At 42.5% G+C, this 16,138-nt stretch overlaps 1 protein-coding gene across 1 annotated transcript; it reads left to right on the top strand.

Annotated features, from left to right (window-relative positions):
* Positions 1-693: 693 nt before the first annotated feature.
* snx30 (sorting nexin family member 30) lies at positions 694-15,736 on the top strand. Its single transcript, XM_080742982.1, has 9 exons — positions 694-1,036; positions 4,991-5,215; positions 7,758-7,868; positions 8,007-8,165; positions 10,667-10,856; positions 11,961-12,160; positions 12,551-12,640; positions 13,808-13,960; positions 14,123-15,736. Exons 1-9 carry the CDS (start codon positions 869-871, stop codon positions 14,198-14,200), a joined length of 1,374 nt encoding a protein of 457 aa, XP_080599108.1. The 5' UTR covers positions 694-868; the 3' UTR covers positions 14,201-15,736.
* Positions 15,737-16,138: the final 402 nt, after the last annotated feature.

Consider the following 16,138-nt stretch of genomic DNA (forward strand, 5'->3'; position numbering starts at 1 on the left):
TTTAACAAATACATTTTGTTTTTGATTGATTGAAGACTTTATTAGAAGTTTGCATAGGAAAAGGTACAGTTTCATGACGGTAGCTGGTACAAGGTCAACTAAAATGAGATCCTAGAAAAGCACTTGGCTTATTTACACAGGAAACCATTGAAGTATCTCATATTTAACATTGAATGACAGACGGTTAGAACACAGTACTATGCAGTATAGTCAGAAAAAAAAAAAAAATAAGAAAAAAAAAACAGTGCAAAAAAAAAGGTAGGTAAAAAACAAAGAAGGGTCAGGGGAGGATAAGGCTGTTGTTGTTGTTGTTCTTGTTCTTGTTGTTGCAATGTTGCTTCCACCAGCAATACATCTAATAATATTTTCCATAATCTGTATAGAAATGTATTTGCAAATATATAAATGTCATATACTGTAAAAAAAATGTAAATAATGGAGTGTCACGTGACACTTTTAACAGTTGTTTTTGTTCCACTTCCGGAGTTGCGCAAATATCGCACACTTCAGTCAGCTGACAGCTGGCGAGAACCAATCAGCGGCCGCGGAGCGCCTTCTCGCGAGAGTCACGCTCGCCCCCCAAAACAACAGATCTGTAATCTAACGACGCCCCGCACCGCGACCCGCGATAGCGACGCGTCAGTGCCTCCTATTGCTTGTACATCTGTTCTCTTGGTGGCTCGCGACACCGTCGTACCGCGGAGCGTTAAAATCACACCCCATCGAAACTAAACAGCGTTACAACCAACAGCCGAGAAGAGACACACACACACACACATACATACATTCATTATTATTATTATTCATATTATTATTCATAGTTATTGTTATTCTCCAAACATCCCAAACCTTTCCGACGGTTTCCACGATGAGCGTCGGTGCTCCTCCGAGAGGGCAGACGAAGAGCTCCGGGCAGAAACCCATCACGGAAATCGTCCACCCGCTGTCCGCCGAGCAGACCCTCTCCCCGGGGCCAGATGCCACCGCCAGCCGCCACATCACCCCCACTGGGAGCCCCGCGGAGGACCAGGACCAGGTACACTGTGTTTCTCAAGGTCTCCCCTTAACTCTGACGGCGTAGTCTAATGGACCCTGACGGGTCCATTTAGTTCCATTTGTACACTGTCAGAGTTACAGACTTGTATGGGTAAATAAAGTACTGCTTGCTTGATTAAACTACATTTCAACTACTGTACAAGAACCACTTACCATTTTGAAATCTATGATTCTACTCCACTACATTTTGGAGGCATATGTCATTTTGTTGAGTATTGCCCTTCTCCCTGTTTAATATCCAGACATTGATTATATGGTTTTATTTAGCCAAACTGCATGGGTACCATTCATTTTCTCTCTCTCTCTCTCTCTCTCTCTCTCTCTCTCTCTCTCTCTCTCTCTCTCACACACTCTCTCCCTCCCCTCCTTTTGGTAACTATCTTGGCAATTTATCTGCCATAATTCATGGTGAAAGAGAGGCTAAAGAAGTAAAGATGCAATGCAGTCTGTTGAGAATGTTGACCATCACATTCACACAGCACTGCGGGTTATCACCACAGTGTCAAGATAACACAGTCAGCACAGCTGTGTGTGTGTGTGTGTGTGTGTGTGTGTGTGTGTGTGTGTGTGTGTGTGTGTGTGTGTGTGTGTGTGTGTGTGTGAATGAGTGACCAAGTGCAAGAGAGAAAGGTGGCACTTCTCTTTTGGACACTGATTGACTTGAAGCTGTAGTCTCTCGAGACAAAAGTTGGCTCACGCTGTTTACGCTTCCCCCCATATGTAGCATTCTGAAATAGTTGTCTGTAGGATGAGACAATAATCGTTATTATCATTTATCATGATTAAAAACTGCTCACAATAATCATATTGTGGAGATTGTCATGTATTGTGAAATTGTCTGTCATTCATTGGACCCAAGTTGGATCTGTAGTTGGACTGCTGTTTTCGTCAACAGCTAGTCTCTTGGTCAAAAATAGCCTATCTACAACTTGTTTTTCTAGCTTGTAGATCTGCTAGTTTGGGCTAATGTTCCCTCAGAACATATACTGGGGGTGCAAGTTGTTAACAAAGGTGTCATTTTGAGAGTTTTAAGCATATTTTATCAAAATAATCTTAATCGCAATTATTTGGAGCCCTAGATAGAGAGTAAGTTTGGAGTTGATGTACTGTAACCATTCTAGGATGTGGGTATGGAGAATGCAAATGCCAACTGTGGGATGTCATTCTGACAATATTGTTTTGTTGAGGTGTGACAGTTAATCAAATTAAATTATTTAATCAAAGAATAATTAATTAAATAATAATAAATAGTGAAATTCAATAGGGCTGCAACAGTTTTCCACCTACTATTTTGGGCATGTAGGCGAAATGATTCAAAATAGCTGAAATAGTCAATCCTTTCACTATTCACCTCTTCTCCACGACATCGTTGTACAACGATGTATAAAATAGGGTTTAGGGCAGCTCTATTGTTGTTGTTTTTTACATTCAGGTTGTTGCATTGTGATGAAACTAAGGCAAAGGTTTATTGATGACATGCAGCATCGGCCTTGAGTTATAATGTTATAAAATCAGCACACTAAATGGTCGAGCTTCAACTGATTTACAAGTTGTGTTCATTAAACCAGGTGCATGGCTAGTCTGACATTCAGCCTGAATTTCCTTTTCATTTCTCTTCATTATTCAGTTTTGAAAGGGCTCCTATTACAGCTAGTTCATCCGCTAACCAATCTCAAGCTGGTCACAGAATTCAACAGTTCACCCAATTTGCTGTAAAACTGAACTCTGACATAACATGTCCTACAGTATTTCAGTAGATGGTGTTTTTCATATAGCCGGACACTCAGCCTGAATTTCCATTTGTTTCACTTCATTATTCCTGTTAGTCTTTTCAAAACAGCTTCAACAGCGACATCGATTCTATCCACTAGCATTACAGCCAGGGTGCTATTGTTGTTTTAAACTGCCTCGTGCTGTTTATTTCTGTCATTGCATTCAAGTATCCAGGAGAAGGGGATCTCCCACACCACAGAGATTCATTTACAAATGTTTAATTCACCTCCTAGAACATTTTGTGCTCAACAAAACGTTTGTAAAATAATAGCACAGTTGTATGCTGTGCCTGTGACAGTTCCCCTTTCTTCCTGGGTGAAGTGTCTATTTTTCAAATACATTTGGGGCTAGTATAGAGTCCATGGGAATAATGGTCAACTAAGTAAAGGGCTAATAGTTAAAGCCAATTAAAATGCCTTTTCTCAATGTTGAGTCCAGGGGTCCAAATGGACCCTTTAATGGTTCTGTAACTCTGAGATTGCAAATTGATCAGTGTGCGTAGTGCGTACCCAGCATTAGACCGGGTTATTATGTGGACACTAGTCTCTCCAGCCGCCAGACAACTATTCCACAATCTCTGAATGCTAGATAGAATCTGTAACCACACCTCCTGAATGCTGCCAACGGACGCTGTGAAATGTTTGGCATTTCCGAAAATATGCGGGATCATGTAATTTTTTTTTAGAATATCTTGAAAACCATCATATACTTCTAATCGCTTGTATACTGTAATCATCAATTTTAAAGTTAAAAACTATATTAACTCAATATAGTTAACTAACTATATTGACTAATATGATTTACATTAGGAGGACAGGACACATTTGAGTGACTGCAAAGATGAAACGGAAGTGGGTGGGCTTTCCGCTTTACTTCCTTCTCATTTGCAGTGCTTCCGTTGCACAGACTGTTTAGGGCGGAAGAAGCATTTTCTCATTAGTGATTGATTATATGGCCATGAGATTGAAAATCTCCTCAATGTTTCTGTTTAAAATTTGTCAAGCTACAACAAAGGCCTCGTTATTGTTTTATAGATATTGTGAACACATTAATTGTGATGAATAGTCTTGAACATTTTCAGCCAGCATGCTTGTCTTGCAAATATCCTGACTGAAGTCATAATAATACATCTGTAATTGCTCCTCTGCCCTACAAAAGTATGATTTGAAGCAGTGTGATGCCCCTTTGTTAGGTGTGTCAGATGATCCTGTGTGTGTGTGTGTGTGTGTGTGTGTGTGTGTGTGTGTGTGTGTGTGTGTGTGTGTGTGTGTGTGTGTGTGTGTGTGTGTGTGTGTGTGTGTGTGTGTGTGTGTGTGTGTGTGTGTGTGTGTGTGTGTGTGTGTGTGTGTGTGTGTGTGTGTGTGTGCGCGTGTGCGCGTGCACGCACGTGTGCACATGTATATGCGCCAGTGTGTACGTGCGTGCATGTTTATATGCCATGCTGAAACAAAACAACAAGGCTCCAATTGACAAAGGGACAAACTACAGTCATCATCAGCAACAATTCTATTGCCCCTTTGTTCCCATCATTCCCACGACAAACCTCTGAATGCGACGCGTGTTTCCTAAACCCACCAGGCTTGAGTTAAGACCTGCCTCGCGGAAACGCCCCTCTCAATAATAATAAATAAAAAAGTATGAAAGTGCATAAATGAACGTTAGTGCTCTTAGTGCAAAGCAATACTGTACCTACTACCTACCGATCCATTACAATAATACACGCAGCATAATATGCCCAAAGCCATATCCAAACTATAACAATCAATGTAACTCATAATCAGTAAGAGATTTTATTTTGAGCACAGTAGTGACAAATTAATAGCTTTCTCAGTACGTTTTTCTCTTTTGCAAAGTTACAAAGTTTCCCTTTTTTAAGCACAGTACAAAGTAAGTTTCAGGTTTTTTGTACAGTTTATTTTGAGCACTGTAGTGACAAATTAATAGCTGTGCATTGTGCAAATGCAGGCTTTTCTCAGTACAAGTTTTAAGATTGTCTTCATGCCTTTACTGACTTTATCCACCCTCCATGTGTCCGGCAAGGATTTCTGCCACTCCTAGAAGTTCTCGCGTTTCCGCGAGGCGGGTCTTAACTCAAGCCTGGTAGGTTTAGGAAACACGCAAATGTGACATCCCTGTTGTCTGGTTGCGTCCTCCCTCACAGGAAGTGGGCCTGACCAACGGCACGCCAGCGGAGACGTCCAGACCCTCCTCGGCCTCCTCGCTGTTCAACCGGCTGCAGCTGGACGACGACGGCGACCCGGAAGCGGAAGCGCCGTGTGACCCCTACGCCTCCACGGAGACGCGCGACCTCTTCGTCACCGTCGACGATCCCAAGAAACACGTGTCCACCATGGAGACCTACATCACCTACAGGGTCTCCACCAAGGTCTGCTACCACTGGCCAGCGTCATCCTGTCAGACCTGGAACGCATCCGTGTCGCGTTAGACTTGAACCACTTTAAGCATTATTTTATGCTTTAGCTATTAAGAAATTGAAGTTTTTTTTTTTTTACTAACGCGACACAGATGTGTTCCAGGTCTTAGTTAACACTTATGCTGCCATAGTTTTGCCATAACTATTGTAGATTAACTGTCAAGGCTTTTTCCTTTACAATGTGATTTTCTGTGTTCATGGGTGTTCCTGTCCATGATCGCAGAAGGTCTTTTCTAGCACGCGGAGAAGAAAAAAAATCCATTCTAGAGCACTTTACCAAAGAGGCGCAGAGGCATTGGAAATAAACGAAATCGTCACAACACAACAATCTTTCACGCCACGGGTAACATAAGGACACTCTAGGTCAGGACAAGCTACATCTGCTATTGAACATTTTTGAAAGTTATCAAAAATGTTTAGAACCAGGTACTCAGCCTGGTGTAGTCATTTGTTTTTGTTTAACTCCTACAACAAAACTACTGTACAAGGTCTATCCCCTTTAATGGCCCCACAAATTATCCACCATGTATAAAAAAGCTGCTAAATAAAACTGTATTTATCTCTGAGGAGAAATTGAGGATCCCTTGCTATAGATAAACTTTGTGGCTGCCACAAAAGAAAAACTAATTAGTATTGATTTCAGCAAAGGGGTTTAGTAGGATAGTTTAAATGCTGATTCTGAGTTCTCTCCTTTGCGGCGAGAATGGCAAAAAAAAAGAGAGAGGCAGGTGCTATTAGCTGCCGGTGTCATGGTAACTGTTGCTAGGGGCACAATGCTGCGGCTCTGCTCAGGGGCTTAAGTAAATATCACAGGGCCTGATAAACACTGAGTGATAATTACAATGAGTCTTTAGCATCGAGGTGTGTGTGTGTGTGTGTGTGTGCGCGTGCGTGCGTGCGTGCGTGCGTGCGTGCGTGCGTGCGTGTGCTCGAGGACAGACTTCTATGCTCTGCAGAAGTGCAAAGGACCGACCTTTTCTTTGACGATGGCTAGCCAGATTGGTGTTTGTGTACTTACTGATATACTTGCAAGAGCCAGATGTCCCCACAAGTAAAGTGTAATGGACCATTTTACTGATGCTCACAGTCACAAGAGAAATGGTGGTTTATGGTAGAAGAAAAATATATAGCTTACTTACTGTAGGCTTACAATTAGAAAAAGATTCAGTTTAGGATTAGACATTGCGTGCCTGTGTTCTACATCAGCGGTTCTCAACCTTTTCAGGCCGCAACCCCCGAAATGATCATGTTTTAACTGCTGACCCCCCTACCCTGACGAGCACTAAGAGTTGAGGCATTTCATTTTGTATAACACGGTTCTATTGTGAAAATAGCCGATCTACATGCTCACAACGTCTCGCAACGCGAGTCGTTGTGAGCATGTAGATCGGCTATTTTCACAATTTCTAGCTCTAATATTTGACAAAATGGCCAATGTTTAACTTGTCATAATAGAGGTATTAAAAAGTCCTTAAATTGTCACTTTATAAATGTGCAGATACCCTCTATACACTTAAACTTTATGTTGGTTTGTTTACTGGTGAGTGAGAAAACAATGTTGCACGTTGAGTTAATCATCTGGGGACCCCCCAAAATAATTTGGGGACCCCCCTGGGGGTCCTGACCCACAGGTTGAGAACCACTGTTCTACATAAAAAGAATCTTCAAGCTCACAACATGTCGCGCTCTTGCACACAGAAAATAGACTACAAGATCATAACATTGTGTCGCAGGCTCAGCGTGATGCGTTTTGAGCTTGTAGATTGGCTATTTATGCTTTTGGGTTAGGGTTAAAAATGGCCAATTTTCAGTCATAAAATCGCCATTCTAAAATGTTTATTACACATATAGTAATATGACCGTGTGTGTGCGTGTGTGCGTGCCTATCTTATGTATTGTAAGATGAGTCAATATTTCTGGGTAATTCTTTTTGCTTAATAATATCTTCCTTTTTTGTTGCAATCTTCCTTTTTTTAAGAAATTGAGGAAATGAAATGAGAAATGTAATACTTATAAAGTGTCTTTTTCAACTGTTACCTTGCGCAACTTGATGCACACAGATAGACAGACAGACAGACAACCTCCACAATAGCTTTCGCTTCAGAGCTGAAATAATAGTGAGTTTGTCTAGCTATACTTATGGGGACTAAACGCATGTTCACACAGTCACCTGCAGGGGACCTCTGACAGTGTGGGGACAAAATAGTAGGTCCCCACAACAGTTAGGGTTAGGTTTAGGGTTAGGTTTAGGGATAGGGATAGAGGTTAGGGTAAGGCCACAGGACTTGCATAAAAATGAATGGAAGTCTATGTAATGTCCCCACAAGTGATGTAAATATATAGTGTGTGTGTGTGTGTGTGTGTGTGTGTGTGTGTGTGTGTGTGTGTGTGTGTGTGTGTGTGTGTGTGTGTGGGGGTGTGTGTGTGTGTGTGTGTGTGTGTGTGTGTGTGTGTGTGTGTCTGTGTGTCTGTGTGTCTGTGTGTGGACTTTCAGACAACGCGGATAGAGTTTGACCTGCCAGAATACTGCGTCAGGCGGCGATACCAGGATTTTGATTGGCTGAGGATGAAACTGGAGGACAGCCAACCAACCCATCTCATCCCAGTAGGTCACATGACCATGAACCATGCTTTCTAATGATGGAGAAAAGCAACTATTCATCTGCTTTGTTCTGCTTTTAATTTCTTTCTGTTTCCATCTTTATTCTTTTACCCTCTCCTCTCCCTGACCTTATCTCCGCAGCCACTGCCAGAGAAGTTTGTGATGAAGGGCGTGGTAGATCGTTTTTCAGAGGAGTTTGTGGAGACGAGGAAGAAGGCTTTGGACAAGTTCCTGAAGCGAGTAGCAGACCACCCTGTCCTGTCCTTCAACCCTCATCTCAATGCCTTCCTCTCCGCCAAGGTAACTGGCCAAATGAAAAAGCACTGCGTTCACCTACACCAAGGTAACTGGCCACTTAAAAGAGCACTGCGTTCACCTACACCAAGGTAACTGGCCACATAAGAAAGCACTGCATTCACCTACACCAAGGTAACTGGCCACTTAAAAGAGCACTGCGTTCACCTACACCAAGGTAACTGGCCACTTAAAAGAGCACTGCGTTCACCTACACCAAGGTAACTGGCCACTTAAAAAAGCACTGCGTTCACCTACACCAGGGTCGGCAGACAACAGCGCGGGTCCAGTACAACCTCCACTCAAAAACTTCAGCTCCTCATTCGCTTGAAATGAAGCTTTAGCAATAGTTTTGCAGATATACAAGCTCATAGCGTGGCAAGCTCATAGCTTGGTACCGAGTGCCACGCTATGAGTTTATAGATCTGCTACGTGCCGGGCCCTACTCGTGGATCTCCTCAGCTACGGTACTCTCCCTCGGGGGGCAGCCGGGGCAGCTGACTTGGAACTGGTGCGGACCAGGGGAATTGGGGGTCCGAGGTCAACTACATATAATGCTATGGGTCCTTGACATTAAAAAAGTTGAGCACCACAGATAAAGAAACATACGTTTTCCAGAAAACCATAGGATTAGTACATTTCTTTGCTTTTAGGTATTTTTCAGGACTTAAATACGGCTTGCATTCACAATTCATGGGTTGCATTTGTAGTCCTACACCAGCCATTTTGAGGACCAACACAGGTGTTTTGATTGATGTAGAACATTGGTTCTATGCCAATCAGACAAATCGAACACCTGTGTTGGTCCTCAATATGGCCGGTTTAGGACTACAAATGCAACCCATGAATAGCTCTGCTTGTCTTGGATCCAAAAGCTCGGATCCGCTGCTGCTTAGCTGTCTCATCCACCCCAGCCTCCACCTTTTTTATCAGAGTCTGGCATAGGCTCAAATACTTGTGATATATGTCTGCTGATTCAAGCTAATATGTCAATATATTGCTATTGTACTGCTATATGTTTTGCTTATATTGAATTTTGTCCAAGCAAGCCGCTTGGACACAATTCAGCGAATACGGAGCCCTTTAACACCAAGTTAAACTATTTATTGCAAATAATTGGTTACATCTACTTTGACGTGAGTGTTCCTGACTAAATTAGCATTCTGCTACATGTACAACAAGAAACATTCAATCCATCGCCTCAGCATGCGCAAGCCGATGTTTAGGGAAAGGTCTTTGCATGTTTATCTCACTGTCTAGAATGCATGTGCTGTATACATTACTGTACATTACTGATTTTCTTTATCTTCCAAAGAAGCCTTCATCAATTTCAGTGTGGTGCGCAAATCAACTCGAAGAGTCTTGAAACTTCTCTTAGAGTTATTTCATTATTCAGTTAACACTATTGTGCACAGTTGCTTTTTGGCTTTTCTCATCCTATGTTAGACAGCAATGCACCAGACCACGGCCAATTCCACCTTGCGCTGTAGGCCCAAGATGAACTCGAGGACATTTGATAATTATTATACAACGTGGGATGCTGGGTGTGAAAATAACAACGGTGGCAGTTGTAAATGAGGAATGATAACTGTGCCTGGTGTCTAGCGTCGGGTGTAAGATACAGCCCATTGTGTTGTTCACACCTGTCTTTCTGCCTGCCAGCCGTGTTATATAATAATGTAGATAAAGCTGTGTGCACTTCTGTTACACATGGTACACGGCACACGCACATGCGCACGCCACACACACACACACACACACACACACACACACTCACACTCTCTTTCTCTCACACACAGTATTTAACAGCTAAATCTAGCAAAACATCATGAAGCACCACTCTATACATACTGATAATGCCTGGGTACTCATTTATAATAGCATTATGTCATACTAGGCTAGTGTGTTAGTCTTAGTGAGAATACAGTACACATACTGTACATACTTAATTACTTATATTATGTTTATATGTATGCCCCTATAACCGTATAGTTATTTGTAGTTACTGTGTATTCAGTACTGCTGTATGGGGGGACTAGAGAAGGCAAGAAGCACACCACCTACGTAGATGCACTGTGGCATGACAGCTTAGCTGTGTGGAGGGCAGCGATTCAAGAGTCCCGCGTTGGTGTTTGCTGGACCGCACTCTCGCATCACATGGCATACCGTATATCAGGGATCTTCAACGTTTTCAGGCAAAAGGACCCCTTAGCTGAGAGAGAGATGAAGCAGGGACCCCCCCACTACATATTGTATGAAATTGTGTTGTAGATTATACATTTCTTAGACAGCTTAGACTTGTTTGACAACACTGTCATCATGTTGGAGTAACGTGCATTTTCAGACATTTGATTTAACCACTCGAACCGTCAAATACTTATTTTTTCCCTCTTGCCAAAAATAGCTGTGAGGTGTTGTGTGTTGGACCCCCTGTCGAAGACCCCTGCCGTATATATTAACATAATATCACTCTGCGTGTTTGTGTGTGTGTGTGTGTGTGTGTGTAGGACCTAAACAAGAGGCAGGGCCTGGCCCTGCTGACCAAGGTGGGCGAGTCGGTGAAGCAGGTGGCAGGCGGGTACAAGCTGCGGGCGCGGCCGGCAGAGTTCTGTGCCATGGGAGACTACCTGGACACCTTCAGCCAGAAGCTGGGAACCATCGACCGCATCGCTCAGAGGATCGTCAAAGAGCAGACGGGTACCTGACACAGTGGTTCACCCATTTAGGCCTAGAATTATTTAATGCTTTAACTATTGAAAAATAGCAGATATACAAGCTCACAGCGCGGCACCGAGTGCCGCACTGCGACCTTGTAGATCTGCTATTTTTGAAAAAGTTGTGAAAATGTGTGCAAAGCTTTGAATATGTGTATTTTTAAAGCGAACGTTTGTAACTCAAATTTTGCTTCTGGGGGGTCCGTGTCCGTGGCCAAATAAATATCAGTTTGGGGGTCCTTCACATGAAAAGGTTTGAGAACCACTGACATAGTAGTCTCTCAAGAACAGACTAACTGAGCTCCAGTTAAGTGAAAAGGACCTTTTCTTTGACGATCGCTAGCCAGATTGCTGACACAGAAACATAGGTTTTTCAAAAAACCTTAGAAGGATTCAAAAGACACTTATAGAATCGGGTCAAAATTCGAATTTTCACAATATTTCAAAAATAGCAGACCTACAAGCTCGCAGCGCGGCACTCGGTGCCGCGCTGTGAGCTTGTAGATCTGCTATTTTTCAATAGTTAAAGCATAAAATAATGATACACAATAATGTGTACCCGTTCTAAATGGGTTTTTTCATGTCAAGGACTTGACTGTCAAGGATTTGACTGTTTTGAAAACTGTATTCTCAACTTTGTCCCTTCATATCTGTCTCTAGGCTGTTACATAATCGTCTAATTGCAATTATTTGACATAATCACAATTATTTTGTCATAATCGTTTCCATGTTGAAAATTTTTCATATATTTTCAACATTTTCAAAAATTGTGGAAATAGTAGATCTAAACATGTCGCGAGGCGTTGTAAGCTTGTAGATCGGCTATTTCCACTATCAATGTTCTTTTCAAGTGTTAAGTTGTCAAATATGTCAGTAATTTATTTGTATATTTAGGTTATGCGTCATAATCTGCCATGTGCAACTTCAAAGCATACAAGCCAAACAGAAATGTAATTGTTAACGACAAAAGCACAATTAAATCGTTAATTGCAATTATTTGAGTGACAATTAACCGACATTTACTGTAAAATGTCATAATAAGCCCTGTCTCTCTTCCCTCTCACCCCCCTTGCCCTCACGCCTTCAGAGTACCTAGCAGAACTCCGTGAGTACGGCTCGGTGTACTCCAGCTGGGCCGGGTCAGAGGACGAGCTCCAGCGCCCCCTGGAGGGTGTGGCCGGATGTGTGACCACGTGCTGTGGAGGGCTGGAGGACCTGAGCGAGAACATGAGTCAGGACTTGATTCCTGTCCTCAGAGAATATGTCCTCTACATAGAGTCAATGAAGGTGAATCAATGTCCTCTAGTCTGTATAGTCAATGGGCCTCATTAGACAAGCATTCGCAGACGCATATTTTATACTAATTGGCTTATACGAGTGTCTCCACGAACATAGTCCGATTCATCATTGTTATTGCTACCCAAATTAGTTTGTTAGGTACACAGAAACTCGTACGGGGCATGAAATATTAGTCTGCCTTATTCTTTACGCATTCAATTACAATAGTGCCAAACCTCAAACTAAGGTTTCACAACTTCAGCTTGATTCTCTCTCTTTTTCTTTCTCTGTCTCTCTCTCTCCTCTCGCTACATGTTTAAAAAGAACATTTCTCTGACGAAACAAACATCTTGTCTAAATTGACGTGACATTGAATTGTAGCTTTTATTTTGGCTGCAGAACGTTTTGAGGAAACGAGACCAAAGTCAGGCGGAATACGAGGGGCGCCTGGAGACGGCTGTGCTCCGCAAGCAGGAGGACAATACGCCCGTAAGACTTATTCAAGCATCTCATATCACTGTGTCAATGTATCTGCTTTGTTCCCACTTCAAAAACATCACTGCTGTCAGTCAAGTTAATGCCCTACTACTTCATACAAGAGTATCGCACACAAGCTTGTAGATCTGATTTATCTTTTTTATATATACTAGCCCTTACCCGTTCAAAGATATGAGCTCCAAAATGATGTGCAGTGTGTGGGTTATGGGATGTGCACTGTGCACACAGTATATGAGGGATGGAAAGTAACTTTAACTGGTGCTTGCATGATGTAGGAGCATCAATGTAAGAAACCCGTTTCCTTTAATGGCTACAGAGATACTGTCCCCCCCCCCCCCCCCCCCAGCCCGCCCGCCCACCCGCCTGCACACACACCCGCCCGCCTGCCTGCACACACACACACACACACTCCCCCCGTGTGTGTGTGTGTGTGTGTGTGTGTGTGTGTGGGGGTTTGTGTGTGATTGTGCATGGCCTGAACAACAGCGCCCCTCCCTTAACATGTGTGGTCACAAAAGGTACTGTAGGCTAAATAGATATAGATACACCATAAAAATGCAAATATACAGCATACGATTTGCGAAAGTGACAAACGGGCTTCACAGTTATGTCAGGTGTGTTCATATGCTTATGGTGATGCGATTTCAGATCAATTGCTCCAGCCACTGATGAGAAACGCGGTTTCAGACAGACACTCAGACAGACAGACATTCCGAAAATTATATGTTAGATATATATATATATATATATATATATATATATATATAATTTCTAGTGAAACTGAAAGACAGTGGTTAAGTCTGTGGGTTTTATACATATTTAACAATTGAAAAGTAATGAGCTTGGGGACTAAATAATTAAACCACATTGGATCCATTGGAACACTGGTTCTTTTCCTGAAAATGTATTTGATTAATATTAAAAGCAGTTTTCTTCTTTTATTTATAACATATATCTGAATCAACAAGAAAATAAATACATTTTAGATAAATCAACTAAATCAATGAGTCTGATTAACCACTCAAGCTCTACTCTAGATTTAATCAGAACACCCTGGATTGACATCAACACTACAGGGGTCTATCTGGGTTTTTATTTGTAGTTCTGTATTATGCCCCCTATAGTCCCCTGTAGTTGTAGTTTTTCCTGTCCCTCCAGGTGCCAGTGGAGGTGGAGAAATGCCAGGACCGAGTGGAGTGTTTCAATGCTGACTTGAAGGCAGACTGGGAGCGCTGGCAGAGTAACAAGAGACAAGACTTCAAACAGCTCCTCACTGACATGGCTGACAAGAACGTCAACTACTATGAAAGGGTACTGTCTGTACCATCTTCTTGACCTTGACCCAAAAGTGCATAATCTTATTTTTAGTCACAGTATTTGTTTTCCTGTCTACTTAACCCAGCAAGACATATTTATTTTTTTGTGTGTGTGTCTCACTCTCTCTCCCTCTCCCTCTCTCTGTCTCTCTCTCAGTGTCAGACATCATGGGAGTCGCTCATCAGTATGCTTCAAGAGAAGCAGACCAAGGACAAAACAAATGACACAAACTGAAACTAATTTCTCCTCATTTGCTGCCCCTGTCTCTTACAAACACACACACGCACACACACACCTTCACTCAGCTCAAGGGAGCAAGCCAAGGAAAAAAGGGGCCGATAAGGGCAGCAAATGAAAGTGCTGGACTTTGGCGCCGCCTCTCCAGCAAGGTGATTGGACAGAGGGGGTTGTCCATCTCTGTGAGCCCTCCTAACCGCCCATGTAGCGGTCAACTGCGATGCACTTGCAAGTTGCCATGGCTACGGCGAGAAGGATGAAAAGAAGAGAAGAAGACGGAGGGAGTCAATTAAAAGTAGGAGAAGACGTACTATGTACAGATTTTTGTTTTCCTCTTCAAATTTTGTATTTTGTATTCCTCCGCTTGCAGTCGGGTTGCGGCGCCACACGTCGTTATCCACGGCGTCTGAATGGACCACTCTAATTAACGTCCTCTGTGCGTTTGACCAGGACAGTGCAGGATCTCACCCTGGAGTCCACCCCTGACTCGTGGAAACACTTGTTCATGTCATCTTTTTGGGGGCCCACAAGAACCCTGAAGCCGCAGCTGAACATACAGTATAGTCCTGACACAGGATGCATGAAGGTCTGTTTCAGAGAGGATCTACAATGCAACCCAATCCCTCAAAACAGTGGTTCTCAAAAACGAACTAAAATAATAATAATAATATTAATAATATTCAAAGACCCCCATAACTCTGAGGGTGTACAGATGCAACGGGTCCATTTGGTTCCATTTGTACACTCAGAGTTACAGACCTGTAACCCCTCTCAAGGACCACTTTGGGTTGCCTGGAGCCCACTTTGAGAACCACTGCCCTAAAAGCATTATATTACTAATCTTTTGTATATGAAATCACTGGAATATAAGAGGTGATTAGCTTTTTCTTTCAAGGAGGGCAAGTTGAATACCCATGTTATAGGTTTGGCTTAAATACAACTTGAAGCTTTTGGGGCAATTTACCCCAAAACACGAACTGTAGTGTGGCATGAGGCAACATGTACGGTGGACTTTGCCTGGGTACCTAAAGCGTTCCATTTAACCAGTGCAAGTATGTTGAGACATCTCTTTCACTTTGCTCCATTGGTCAGAAAGTTGTGTGAGAAATGGGAGGCTATTGATTACTGACAGACCTCGATAAAAGACCCACATGCGGCTTGAAATAATTCCGATTTGGAGGAGAAAGTTCAGGGCCTAGGTTTTGGATCTATAAATGATGTTTCAATCATTTAATGTTTTGGAGCAGTTGAGAACACTGTGTTGATTTGTTACAGCGGTGCTTTACCTAGCTTTAAACCTGGTTCATGCTTTGGCGAGAAAGTGACGTTTCGCTCAACGACAATAATATGTCACATGACATTTTGATACCAGAGCATAAACCAGGCTTTTAGTGACAGTTTTCTCCTGATGAGTGGGCCCTAAGGGATGGGACGATATGAAGAATTTATGTCACGATTATTGTGACCAAAGAAATAGCGATTTACGATATTATCGCGATAATCAAAATATCTCCAACATCCATTATCCTGTGGCAGTACATTTGCCAAAAAATAGCAGATCTACAAGCTCACAACGCGATGCGCTGTGAGCTTGTAGATCTGCTATTTCTTGGAGAGATTTGGTGGGGTGGGAGGGAGAGTGTATCAAGTACGTTATTTCCAGGTCCGTTTTACCAATAAATTGTAGAGGGTTTAAATGGTACCAGATATTCAGCTCGGCAGATAAAAGGTGAATTGATCCCAGAGCATGACGGAGGATAATTTCATGATACATTTGAATCTCTGCAATAAGATGAGTGTTTTTTTATCACCATAAATGATAATAGCGATTATCGTCCCATCCCTACTTTGAGTTGTTGAATGGTGGTCAGAGTTCAACACTATGTACTGTAGCTGCCTATGGATCCCAATGTCCCGTCAGACAATAGGATTGAC

Source organism: Nannobrachium achirus (assembly GCF_963921795.1).
Source record: "Nannobrachium achirus genome assembly, chromosome: 15".
In the NCBI taxonomy this organism is placed as follows: domain Eukaryota; kingdom Metazoa; phylum Chordata; class Actinopteri; order Myctophiformes; family Myctophidae; genus Nannobrachium; species Nannobrachium achirus.

What these genes read in the sequence shown, in the direction of transcription:
- snx30 (XM_080742982.1), top strand. Translation starts at nt 869, where the DNA reads ATGAGCGTCGGTGCTCCTCCGAGAGGGCAGACGAAGAGCTCCGGGCAG. An exon ending in TCTACATAGAGTCAATGAAG is followed by an intron (nt 12,161 to 12,550) that starts GTGAATCAATGT and finishes TTTTGGCTGCAG; the next exon opens with AACGTTTTGAGGAAACGAGA. An exon ending in ACGTCAACTACTATGAAAGG is followed by an intron (nt 13,961 to 14,122) that starts GTACTGTCTGTA and finishes TCTCTCTCTCAG; the next exon opens with TGTCAGACATCATGGGAGTC.